At 40.7% G+C, this 12,653-nt stretch overlaps 1 protein-coding gene across 4 annotated transcripts in view; it reads left to right on the forward strand.

The window, feature by feature from the left end:
* Positions 1 to 12,653, forward strand: part of RASA3 (RAS p21 protein activator 3) — a 178,440-nt gene that overhangs the window by 102,526 nt on the left and 63,261 nt on the right. For all 4 annotated transcript variants that reach the window (XM_074859184.1, XM_074859182.1, XM_074859181.1 and 1 more), the window contains one exon: positions 4,229 to 4,323. In XM_074859184.1, the coding sequence (XP_074715285.1) occupies positions 4,229 to 4,323 (95 nt within the window). The remainder of the gene's footprint in view (positions 1 to 4,228; positions 4,324 to 12,653) is intronic.

A 12,653-nucleotide genomic window follows, 5' to 3' on the forward strand; every position in this document is an offset into this window, starting at 1 on the left:
CAAATTATCAACTCTGTTAGTCTTTGTATGGAAATGTTAGACCCTGAATTAACAAGCCCAGGCACGTCCAGGGACAAGCTAATGGGCTGCATTGACTTGGCTAGGAAGAGCTTTTGAAACTCAGTGAGGGATGGGCACTGAGGGTGCGGTGCTTCCACAAACACTTTTTTCCCAAGTGGTGAAGCCAGACATCCCTACCTATTTCTGTTGTATATTTCTGCCTCTGTGCCCAAAATATTGACCTTCTGTTGTCTGTTACCTTCTAGCTGTGTTAATGTGACTCTTGAGTGGGGAAGCCATAAAACAGGTCAGTTGAAGATCTGTGTGTTAAAAATGCCAGCAACACCCACACATGACCCCTGAAACTTATTTCTTCTTCCCTTCTCTTCCCCCAGGATGTTTGTTTTCATTGTTCGGTGTTCTTTAGTTTGGATCGGTTTCCTCAACAGTTTCAGTACAGCCTGCTGCAAGAACAGGGGTGCAGGGGTGAGGAAAGTAGGAGGCCCTTAAATCAGTTTGCACCAGGGATTGTAAAGTGGAATTTGTACCCTTAGGACAATCCAGGCCCTAGGTAGTAATTTCATTCATCCGTGAGCTGGCTGCGTGTTTGAAGTAATAGATTGTTGGTAGACTGTTATTTTCCCTAAAGAGAGATTTACAAAAAGGAAGGGGTCAGGTGTGTGGCTGTGTTGCATCTTTGTTTTGAACATGGGGTTTAGGATTTAAATGTGCCAGTGAAGGTCTGTTCAGTCTGAACTGGGGGGACACAGGGAAATTGCTGCCATATGGTTGAAAAGCATGCAGGAGTGTGGGGGGTTTCCCTACCCTCTCCAGCCTGAGGTCCTGGTGAATGTCAGACTTTGGAAAGAAATTAGTTCAGATGAGAAGAATGCTTTTACTGCATCATTGCTGGTCTTATTGCTGAGAATCTAACTTTTAAAAATGTAACTTAACTAAGTTTTGAAATTACACCTTACACTGCTCAGTGTGCCTCTGCTGTCTTCTGCCTCCTCCCATACAATGCTTAAACAGACCTACAGTCTCTGCAGCCTGGGGTGGCTCTGAGGAAAGCAGCAGGAGTGGCTGGGTGCCTCAGGTGCAAGTTTTGGAGTCTCTCACCACTGCCTGGCAGCCACCCAAGTCTTGAGAAAGAGCATGGGGCAATGGGCTTGAGTTTGGGAGCTCGCTGAAGAACCACAAAGAGGAAAATATCCTGTAAACTAGTGGTGGTTTGACCTCTTGCATCAGGTTTATCTTCAAGCAGAATTGCAGGCCCGTGTAGTGTCAGGTCAAGTGAAAGGTGCCAACAGTTTGTGATTATTGGCCTAGATTTAACCTAGTTCTGGTGATGCTAGAAGTTGTTTGAGCCAGGTCAGACGTAGGTCAGCTGGTGGCAGAGTGGTGACTGTATAAAGGAAGGCAGGACCTGACCATGCTCAGCACCCACACTGTGGCTTACGCAGGCCTGGTGAGGAGGAGGAGTGTGGGTTGGGTGAGCATATGGATATGGCCAGTGCAGGTGGAGTTATAAACAGAAATTGTGCAGGGCATTCCTGTACACAGAGAATTGTTTAATAGGGCATATCAAACAATCTGCCCTACCAGTAATACACCTTTGTATATGTTTAAACTAGCTACACTATAGGCCCTATTTTTTTCTAAGTCCTCTGCCCATTTTTTTTTTCCTAGTAGATTTTTCACCTTTGTAGACCATTTGGTATGCAGTGAAAAACCCTGGATTCTAGCCAGCCCAGTAAATAAGTTTCACTCATTAATAAGACTTGCTTGTGTGCAGAGCAAACAGTGCTGTTCAAACAGTTTCCTAATCAAAACAGTGGCACCACCATGTTAACCCTCTTGGAGCTGGAGACACGTACTATTGCCTCCAAACACTTTGTGCTACAATTATGTATTGACTGTGAGGTCAGACCTGCCTGGGTTGTCTTGCCATCCTTGATGTAGAGAGCAGTGGAACTCCCTGCTGAGAGGGCGGGCAGTGATAACGCCATTTATGCTACCTCCAGGTGCAGATGGTGGTGAAATCGTCCCTGAGTTTTCCTGAAGGATGTTCCCTGCATGGGAAGTGACTGTGAACGAGCCTGATTATGGGCAAGGGTGTCTGGGAAGTGCATGCTATGCTGCAGTCAGGTGGAGGATTTCTGCAAGAGATTAAAGGGTACAGTGAGGATAGCAAGTAGTGAAAGTAAACAATTTCAAGTGAGGTCCAAAGCAATTACTGGAAGTTCATGTGTTTAAATGTATTCATCTCTCAAAATGTTTTAGAGAAGCTAGGTTGCCCACAAACTGCTGTGGCTGAAGAATAAAAGTAGAAGCTTTGAAAATACACAGCCATCATTACAGAGATTCTCAGCAGTGTAACTTGGTGTCCTCTGTTCAGCGCCGTTCAGATGTCTTATTTACCCTTTCTGCCATATTATTTTGTAGGTTTGTGTAATTTAATTACTACTTTTCTAAGAAGTTTCAAGTTGCTTGCTCTGCATAGCCAATAAAGAGACTGGTAATGAATCTGCCTTGTAATCTCTAGTTTAATGTTTGTCAGGAGATGGATCTAGTAACTTCTAAAGGACAAGCAGGGGGAGGAGAGTGCTGAGGGCAAAATGATCAAGACTTGGGAGTAATGGGTCAGCAGCTCTGTGGAAGCTAGAGCAGTAACTCTGGCAGATACTATGAAGGGCAGCTGTGGAAGGTTGGCAGAGTAGTTTTAGAAACTGGGATTGGAAATCTGGAAACTGTCACCAGAAGCAGTGCAAGGGTGACAGAATGCCGCAGCAGCTGCAGTAGGGTACATCTAGCAGCCCAGCAAACAGGAGGGCTGGGTGGAGCCATCCAACAACAGCTAAAGGAAAGGGCCAAAATTGACACCCCAATGTTTGTTCTGTCAGTAACTTACTGTTGGGACTTTTGTAAGCTTTTAGATTTCAGAAGGGACAATCCTTTGCCATTTTTGTAGTCTTCTATCATGGGGATTTATTTTTCATTTTCTTTTCTGTAAATATGTTCTGTTAACATTTGCTGGGGTAATGTATTACTGACCTCTGGCCAAACTGCATGGTTTTGGGAAGCCTTGGAAATCTTTCTCCCACTAAGACTGTGTCCATTGGTGTATTTTATCTAGCAGGATTTGGTTAAAGAAAGTCTGTTTCTGTAGCAAAGCAGTGGTTGCAAACTGTATGTGAGCAACTCGCTCTAGAAGAGAAAGTCTGCTACCAAACCACGTTGCCAAAACCAGCTTTCTCTAGCCTCGTGAGCATCTCTGACTGTTCTGGATTCTTTTGTTTTGAATGTGCTGCTTTGCTCAGTGCTGGGGAACCACCCAGCCCAAAGCTGCTTTCTGAGGATCATGTGCTCCTCAGGCATGCCATGCTCTGCTTTGTATATACAAAGGAAGACTCTTGGACAAAGTTTCATTGCCCCTCAGAGTGCTTTACCTAATGCTTGAGAGAGTCTGGGCAAGATAAAAAGTTTCAGCTTTACATTATATATAAGCCTTTAGCATGCACGTACGTTAGTTCACAGCATGGAACTGGCTGCTGTTGCCATAACTACTAAACCAGCTCATTTGATAGGGGTAAGAGGGGGTTAAAAAAGTGAGGGGATGGGGGGAAGCTCTACTGTGGGTGTTGTTTTCTCTGTACAGTCAGGGGTAGTACTTGGGTGGCTCTGGGTTGTGGAATGCAAACTCTGCAAGATTTGAGGGAGGGAGGGAGGCCAACAGGGCCTCAAAATACAGATCTGGGAGTCTGCTGTGACTTGACATCTCTAGTTGCTGCCCTTCTACAAAACAAGATAGTGAAAAGCCTCATCCTAAAATTTTGTTAGCAATAACCCTATGTATGGAACTTCCTTTTGGACTGTTACAGACATCTGCCTCAAAAATCTCCAACTTGTCATGTCAAAGAAGTAATAATGATATTTTTACTATAAGCATATCTACAAGCTTATCCACAGAGCCCAGTGCTTCAGTCTGTTAGGTGAGTATGATGATAGGAATTTTAAAGTCTTTCACAATATGAAGTGGAAAAAGCTGCTCATCAGAATTTGTATTGTGTAAAGAAGTATGCCCTGAAGTAATCTTTCCTTTCTCTGAAGCCTTTCTTGAATAGGATGGTCCTTAAATCATTGTTTTAAAACTTGGTTTTGATGGAAATTTACTTTGGGGGAGCTATAGCATGTCTTAAACTGTGCTTCTGGTTTGTTTTATTTCCAGGAAAAGTAGCTATACAGAAAGAAGATCTGCAGAAGTATCATAACAGAGATACCTGGTTTCAACTCCAGCATGTTGATGCTGATTCAGAAGTACAGGTGAGATTATTTTGGCAAAGGAGTATTTTTGACAGGGCCATGGCAGCTTTACGGGTTCTGTGGCTCTAGGACAAGTGTGTTGCTTCCCTATAAAAAAGGAAGCATTGCTTATTAGTATGGTTTAGGTTTCAGTGACATTTTCAACTTGTGTGTCTGTAGGGTGAATTACGAGTGTGCATAAATAAGTGGGGCCAGGATTCTGCCTACAGAAATAATTAAAACTATGTGAATTATCGGGGTCACTGATACAAGGAGGGGTGTGGTTATCTCAAGTATCAAATAACTTGAAAACCCTATAAATAACTGTTGATTCCTCAGGGAGTGGAGCTAGCTTGAAAATAGTACCAGCAGGTACTGTTTTAAATAATTATGTAGGCAGGTTGTCACAAGAATGGCAACAAGTACATCTTGGGCAAAAAAACCACTCCTTGCCAGATTTCTAGGCCCTGCTCCAAACCATGGGAATGCGGATAATTGTATCACTTCAGCTCCATTTAGGGTTTGGTACTTTGCAGACTTTGGTACACAGTGAGACTCCTCTTTTCTTTGTACTTACCCTCTTTTAAAGCAGATCCTATTTTCTATTACAATGTTAATAGTAATTAATTTGCACAGTATTAATTGTGAAAACAGTCATTATAACAAAGCAAGACATTAAAATGATGTAGCAGGATATCAAGTCAATATAAATGAGGTACTTTTTTTTTCTTTTTTTCCTGTAAGTATGTATTACAGGTCACTTTAGAACCACAATGTTTACTTAGGAAGCCACAGACATGAATGTCTGACCTGTGCAAGAGTCTCCAGTGAATGCAAGGGGAAGTGCTGTGTGGTAGGGTTGGACATAAACTCTTGCCTTTTCAGTCTGCATGCAGGCCTGCATATACCAGGTCAGAAAATGACACCTACAATGCACACTCATTCCAACATGTTAGTGTGGTTGTGTGGTGACGCATATGTGAAAATGCATTCAAGGTTAGGTTTTCTGTTTATTTGGAGAGACAAATAATACGCTGTTGTGCACGTGATGGGAAAGAAAGCCTTATGACAGCCTGTTCAGTCTGTAACATTCTCTTGTAAAATATTGATCCTCTTTAATGCCACATTTCAATGCCAATGGTGATGAAAAGGCTTTTAACAGCCTTTTAACTTTGAGGCCTATTCTGTTTATCCTGGTATCCCTTTCTTCTTACACCAAAGCCTCTTATGACAGTGACTTTAAAACAATAGATTTAGTGTTTATTTCCTGGAGGATATGAAAACTTTCCCTTTGTAATTTATCAGTTGAAGAAGGCCAATATTTGGATAAGCTTCTGCATTGTTTATTTTGTTACAATACTTACACGGAGTGAGCTTCTGGAGGCTTTTTAGACCAGGGTGCTTTTAGGACAGCACTGGTAATGTAAGCTGTGAACTCATAACAAAAAGGTTTATAGGCAGCTCTAGCTTTTGGAGAGATGAGGAGCACAATATTTACTGGAAAGCTTGTCCTCTGTTTGTAATTGTTTGTACAGTTTATCACTTCCGCTGTTTGTATCTTTACAAGAGCCCAACTGTTAAAAGTTGTTTCTGGGCTCCATGATAACATTTATTACAACTAGTGTAAATATGAACAGCACTCTGATTTTATCCGTTTACTTAGATGTTCCACAGTCTTTATGTTAAGGAGTCTGCAGAGGGCTTTGTTTTCAATAATAGTGGGAGCAGATTTGTGAATACTTTGTACAGATTCTTATGCAAGTGAAAATAGCCAAATGGAGTATTTTTGTGTTTGTATTTTTTTACTTTTGTGGTATCTCATTTGTATCTTTTTCTAAACACTTTTTCATGTATAAGAGAAAAAAGAGTATTTATGTTAATGATAAGTATTTATGCAATGTTACTTAGCTTTTCTCCAATTTTAAGGAAAGTAAGAAATTTTAAGTAGCTGACATTTACAGTGAATCATGCAAATACTAGAAGTCAACAAGCAGTTTTACCAACTATTAGTTTTATCATTCTAGCAGTTGTCCCCATTGGCCACATGACCTAGTGGATTAAACACTGAGCTGTGTGCCAGGGAACTCTTGTATCTTACTTCTAGTATTGTCAGCCAGTGGTCTTAATACTATTTTCCATGTTGTAGAGCACTTCATGGATATTTAAATATGCATCACAACATTGTATTGAGGTAAGCTACTGTCACTCCCTCACATTGAATACAGTGAGAGTAAGTGTTAGAAAGAATGTGACTTGCTTGAGATCCTGTAAATCAGAGTGAGGAATTTACAAAAAAAAAAAAAAAAAAGAGGTATCAAAGAGACCAGGTTTCTAATTCTTTCTAATTCATTAGGCTGTGATATGAAAGAAACTGGGTGACAGTGATGATCTTGTATAGGACTTTTCTTTACTGTGTGCAAAGCCTGAAAATATCCAGGTTTTAAGCAGACGAATCAGCACAGTGAGAAACTGAAAAAAAGCTTAAAATCAGTGGATTATTGAAATATTAATGATCTTGGGTGCCATGGTTCTCAGATGCCCTGTTCTGGGACACGTTTGGCCTCATTTTTCAGAACAGAAGGATTGATTTGAAATTACAGATAATAACATTTGTCATGTAAGAACTGGTATTTTGAACTGTCTATCTGAAGTTTAATGAGTAAAATTCAGAATTTTGTTCTTGACATGGTTTGGACCTCACTTGTATGACTTCCAGAAATGGTACAAATTTTCAAATAGCAATACTGTTTTCTGTCTTCATACACAGAGAGGGAATAATATGTGTTGTGGAGATTCCTCTCTCTTTTTGTAAATGCAAAATAATATAACAACCAGATAAAATTCTCCTGTTAAAAAATCCACTCAAATTCCATTAATACTTTTGTGCTGTTTTCTCAAATTCTATTCAGAAGCTATAATATATAATATACATAATATACAATATAATGATATATATAATATATACATGATGCTGTACAAAATAAATAAGCCTATATATGATGCTGTAGTTGGGAACTGTCAGTGTTAGGTCAATGGTTGGACTGGATGATCTTCAAGGTCTTTTCCAACCTAAATGATTCTGTGATTAAAAAAAAAAGTCAAAATATAAGTGGTAATGTGGTATAACTCCATCAAACATAGTTGCCAAGGTGTTTCGCTTGAGCCTTTCCCTTCAGTTTTATGGTTTTCCAACACTGCTAATCTTACTGTCTTATGAAGATGTTTTGTATTGTCAGGAGTACAACGTGAGGTTATGACTGGGTGAACTTTATTGCAGATGAGGATGTTACTGACAGCAGGAGTATGTTGTCAGCCTACACAGATATGAGCATTATTGTCAGATGCTTTAATGCCACGTCTATTTATTGCTTGACAGCAAGACATACCAGAGTCTGGCATGATTGCTTATTTTAAAGAAAAAATTAGGGCATTGTCCATCTAGGCAAAGAGCTGCTAAGAGGCCTGTAATCTCACCACCACTGATTCTGTTCAGTGTGGTGCACGGTCCCACATGAAGCAGTCCAGGTGCTGCACAGCTGTTCAGCCCACAGATATGGATTGGGCATTACCCACCCACATGCCCTTTGTGGTTTATTGTTTGTTCTAGCAAACTAGCTAGTTGAGATAATCAGGTGCACCTGAATTTCCCTTCATCTGAGTGGCTGGGTAACAGTAGCCATCAAAACACAGTACTGTGTCATTCAGCAACAGACTGTAATTGCCCCGTGGGGTCAACAGACTCTTACTCTGTTGGTAAATCAATGCCCCCAGATCTTACTGGCTGGTTTTGCTCTTGCTAGTTTGAAAATAACATATTGCATATAGTCCTCTCACTATGTACCCTGAATGCTGTTTAGATATAATGTGGGTGATGAAACTATTGTGCTGTAAGTGGTTTAAGTTCTCCTCTGTGGAGAACAAATTAGTGAACTTCAGCAAAACTGTATTTGTGTTTGGTATACAGATATGAAGTGACATGATTTACGAGAATTTCTGTTTTAAATATGCTAAAACATGTTAAATGCTGTCAGGAAGATTTATTATACAGAGTGCATAATGAAACTTGACAGCAGCTGTTAAATGCATAATTCGTGGCTTGTCTTTCCAGACTGGAAAACTTGTTCTGAAAGTCTGGAACTGTAAGCAGGTGGGTTTGTGCAGGTTTTGTTGAAGGAATTTTAAGTTCCCATCTTCTGATGGAGCCTGCCTACTCCTCAGTGGGATGTTACCATGCCCAGAGCTAAATACCCAATGTCTGACAGTACCAATGCTCAAACATTTCAGTGGAAAGTAAAACAGGAATTGAGCCATTACTGAAAATGGTTTGACTTTTGCATCAAAGTAGACTATGAACCATCAGGCAGCCTCAGGTGGAAGGGAGGGGCTAGCAACAGAAGACACAACTTTCTAAGCTGTTTGGAGTCAGTAAAAGCATGATGTTGCACACTTTCCACAGGATGTGTCTCTTTTTTTCTACTAGTCACTTGTCTTTCAGGACCTGCTATATTCTCATTCTCATGCTTTTTGAGAACTGGAAGAAAAAATTGCAGTGTTATTGTGTTTACATCTCTCTTGATCCATGAATGTTTGCCTTTCCTTCAAGTGCAGAAATTTACCCAGCAGTAACTGATTCAGATATTTGCCTGGGGCTGTAGATGACAGGTGCTCTTGGTGGTCCGTGTGTTCTCAGGGGAATTAAAGCCCAAATGCACATGCAATCTTTAAAAGGCCCTTCCTGGTTTTGAGTAGTTTTCCCCTTCATTTTTTTTCACAGTAACTTTGGCCCTGCTTAGTTCAAGTCTGTTTTGTGAAGTTAGAGCTTTGCAACCCAAATACCCTTTGTGAGCATGTAATCAGTGAAGTGGTTAAAGATCCAGAGACATTCTGATTAATATCAAAATACATCAGCGTACTCCAAACCATCTAGTGTGTATATGCCAAAGCGGGGGAGAAATGCAAGGAGAGTTAGATCATTCTGACATGTTTTCCTGTGCAGGCTTTTGCTTTTAAAAGTTCCCCTTTTCAAGTGTGCTTTGAGTTACTTCCTCCACAGCACTGACAAATGTGAAATGGTCATGTTCTCTCACAACTGAGCTCTCAGTATTAAATGACAGAGTGCTTTTCCAAAGCCAGTCATGCTCAAGGTCTTATGTAAAACTCATTGTTGGGGGTGAAAAGACCTGACAAAAATTTGAAAATTGCTCATTTCCCTTTCCTTCTCATAAGAACTTTGATGTGTCTGAAACATATCTATTTGGCTATCAACTTAAAAAAAAAAAGAAAAAAGACATGTAAAGGGCAGATAACCAACACTGAGGAAACAAATTGTCTCACATTTTAACCTTCTGTACTCAAAGCTTTGTGCAAAAGATTTACTGATGTTAAGAAATACTTTCTTCAGACACCAAAAGCCCTTCCTCCTCCTTCCACCACATTAGCATTTTGCCTACACAGGCCTTTGATTATTGTTGATTAAACGTGCCTTTTCTTGAGTATGGACCAATATGAGTGTCGGATGGTGGACTATGCATCGTCAGTAAAAAACATTATCTATAGGTATGTTTGGAGAGTACACCTAAGATTCTTTTGTTATGCTGGAAATCACTGCTGGCTCTGTAATGCTTCCTGTATATGAGATGGAAGAGTATATCCAGGGCATTCTGTGCTGCTCAGAAAACCTCTCCTCCTGTGTCAGCACCTTCCCATTGAATGCAGAATCTGTATTCCTAATGTCAGGCTTCATGAATGAAATCCTGGCCTTGCCAGGGTGGGAGTTTTGCCATGACTTCAGCACAGCCAAGGTTTAACCACAAGCTTTTGAATTAGCTCTTCTCCATTCAGTCCTGGGTGACAGTTAGAGAAGTTATCCCAGATCTGCAGAGGAAGCTGGAAGTGTGTTACTCTGTTTTCTTTCAGCCTGCCTTCATAATATTGTGGAAATTGCCGTGGTCTCTCCCATATCTGCCTGCTTCCTGTTCTGTATAAATCAATATAAATACGTAGAGCAAATTGTGTTGAAGTGGAATGGTTCTGGTGCTAATTGTTACTTTTCTTAAGAATATGGGTTTGAAGATAAGCTAGGTTGAGTAAATAGGCTTTAGGAGCAACTGTATAGGGCTGTTTCACTCCCATGATTGACAGAATTATCTAGTCTATTAAACAGTTCAGAGCACTGCATGCCCACTGTCCAACACTGACATTAACAATCTTTGTTTTTAAATGCTTCTAGTGTAAAGATGAGTACTTGACACATTTTGTATAACCTACTGTAAGGATGGGTATATGCAAATTGTAAAAAGAAGAAGCTGCTTCCAGGTTTGGTATCAGCTTTCTGCCACACACAGGAAATCAATGGGTGTTACCCTCTATTTTATGAACAGTGGCTTTTAGATTTCTCTCTTCTAGCTGTTTTGCAAAGAGATGAAATCTCTGTTTTGATAGGGTGGGAAGATTCTCAAGGCTACATGCCTACTGACAAAATTATTGCAGAACTGAATCATGCATCAACATGGTAAATGGTGTCTGTGATAAACTAAAAGTCCTGTTATTGACCAGATCCTGCTTTGTGGCAAGACTTCGTCCCTGTGTGAATGTAAGAGCACAGTATTCAGACTTATTGGCACAAAGGGGTAAGACAGTCTATCGGGTTTGGTCTGTTACTTTTAAAAAGCTAGTCTGTCACATGGCATGTGGTAAGGAGCGCCTACTGCTGAATAATAAATTTACATTATTTCAAAATAACATACCTGGATTCTGTATCTGCAGAACACAATTTGTCTGGGGAAATGAGAGCCAGGTGGCTTTCATTTGCAATATCTACATCTTGTGTCACATCAAAGTATTTGAGAGGAAAACATGACTAATTATAAGGATTTTGACCATATGGAGGTATTCATCCTTTAGAGAAACAGGAAGGCGGCTAACATTGTGCCATTTGAAGATGTTGCCGGTTACTGAGCAATTCTGACGTGCTTGCACATACGGAGACCAAGCAGACATCAGTTCTGCTTTGCCTAGCGTTTATGAATCCATGCAGTCTTCATTAGAGCTGTTGCACTTTCCTCAGCAATAGACTGGATTTTGTTCCAGATTCTTGTGTGCCACACTGTTGTCCAGCAGGCAGGCTGCGATCTGGAGCATGATCCTTAGACCTTTCCCAGCCACCTGCTGCCCTCTGCTAAAGGAAGGAGTAGCTGTTACAGCAGCAAATGTAGACAGCAAACAAACTCTTCCTCCTGCTCTTGAACCTGCTGTTAGGCTGCGACCTTATGTGGGGCTGCTGGTAATACTGCAGGGCTGGATTTACCTAAAGCAGTAGCTGTACCCTTTGTCTTTCGTCTCCCACTCCCTCATGGACAGCATTTAATGAGTCCTTAAACTTTGGGTTGGTTTTATTGTTTGTTTTTAAGCTTTACCAGTGCCAGAAAGTGACATCTCAAAGTTGCCTAAGAGGGTTTCAAAATAGACAGGATCTGTCTAATAACATTTGCTATATCCTGAAATAAAATTTGGAAAGACAGAGAAAGCAACAGCAGAGGTTATCCCATAGCTTGGAATGGTCTGTGTGCAGGGCTGAGTTCTTCCAATGCTCCTTTCTCCAGACAACGTGCAGCAAGGGAAAGTAAACAAATACACCAGGGGGTATGAAAATCCTAAATTTGAGATTCCACAACAATGAGGTGTTGGTATTAGTCATGGGCTGTGCTTCATGTCACCTGCTTAGCCTAGTCCTCTCCTACAACCAGTCCCTGTTACTTCTCTTCCCTCCTCCATCTCCAAGAGCTGGGGTGATACTGCCTGCAGTCACTCTACCAGCAGGAGGAAGAGTAAAGAGCCAAAGGTGGGTCCCACTCCCTCTTTCCTCACTCCTGAGCAATGAGCAGAGTTGAGCTCAGCTGTGGAGCTGATGAGTTTGGGGAACTGTGCTGACATAAGGGTCCCCACGTGGGATAAATACCTGGAAAACTTACATGCAGATGCGCTCCCACCTTGGAGGGGAAAGTCCTTAGCAAAATTGGGTAGGCTAGTGAGAAGTAGAATGGTGAGTGATCACAAACCTCTTGTCCAGCAGGTTTAATAGTAGACAAATATCTTTTTTAGGAGTCTTTGTGATATCAGCTACTGTTCTTTTGTAGAAGAGAGAATTATAGTGCTGTGAGCCCTGTATATGAAGATATTTGACTTGCTATTTAATTTTTAAGCAAGTGGATTGTCTGTTTTCTGGTTTTGTTTAAAATTAACAGTGAAGGCTTGTCCTTTTCTTTTGATGGTTTTAAAAAGTGAAAGATTTCTAAAAACTGCATCACAGTAACAGAAAGGATGGATATCTGATTGATATTTCCTTAAAGATA

This window comes from Strix uralensis, chromosome 2, assembly GCF_047716275.1.
Source record: "Strix uralensis isolate ZFMK-TIS-50842 chromosome 2, bStrUra1, whole genome shotgun sequence".
Lineage (NCBI taxonomy): Eukaryota > Metazoa > Chordata > Aves > Strigiformes > Strigidae > Strix > Strix uralensis.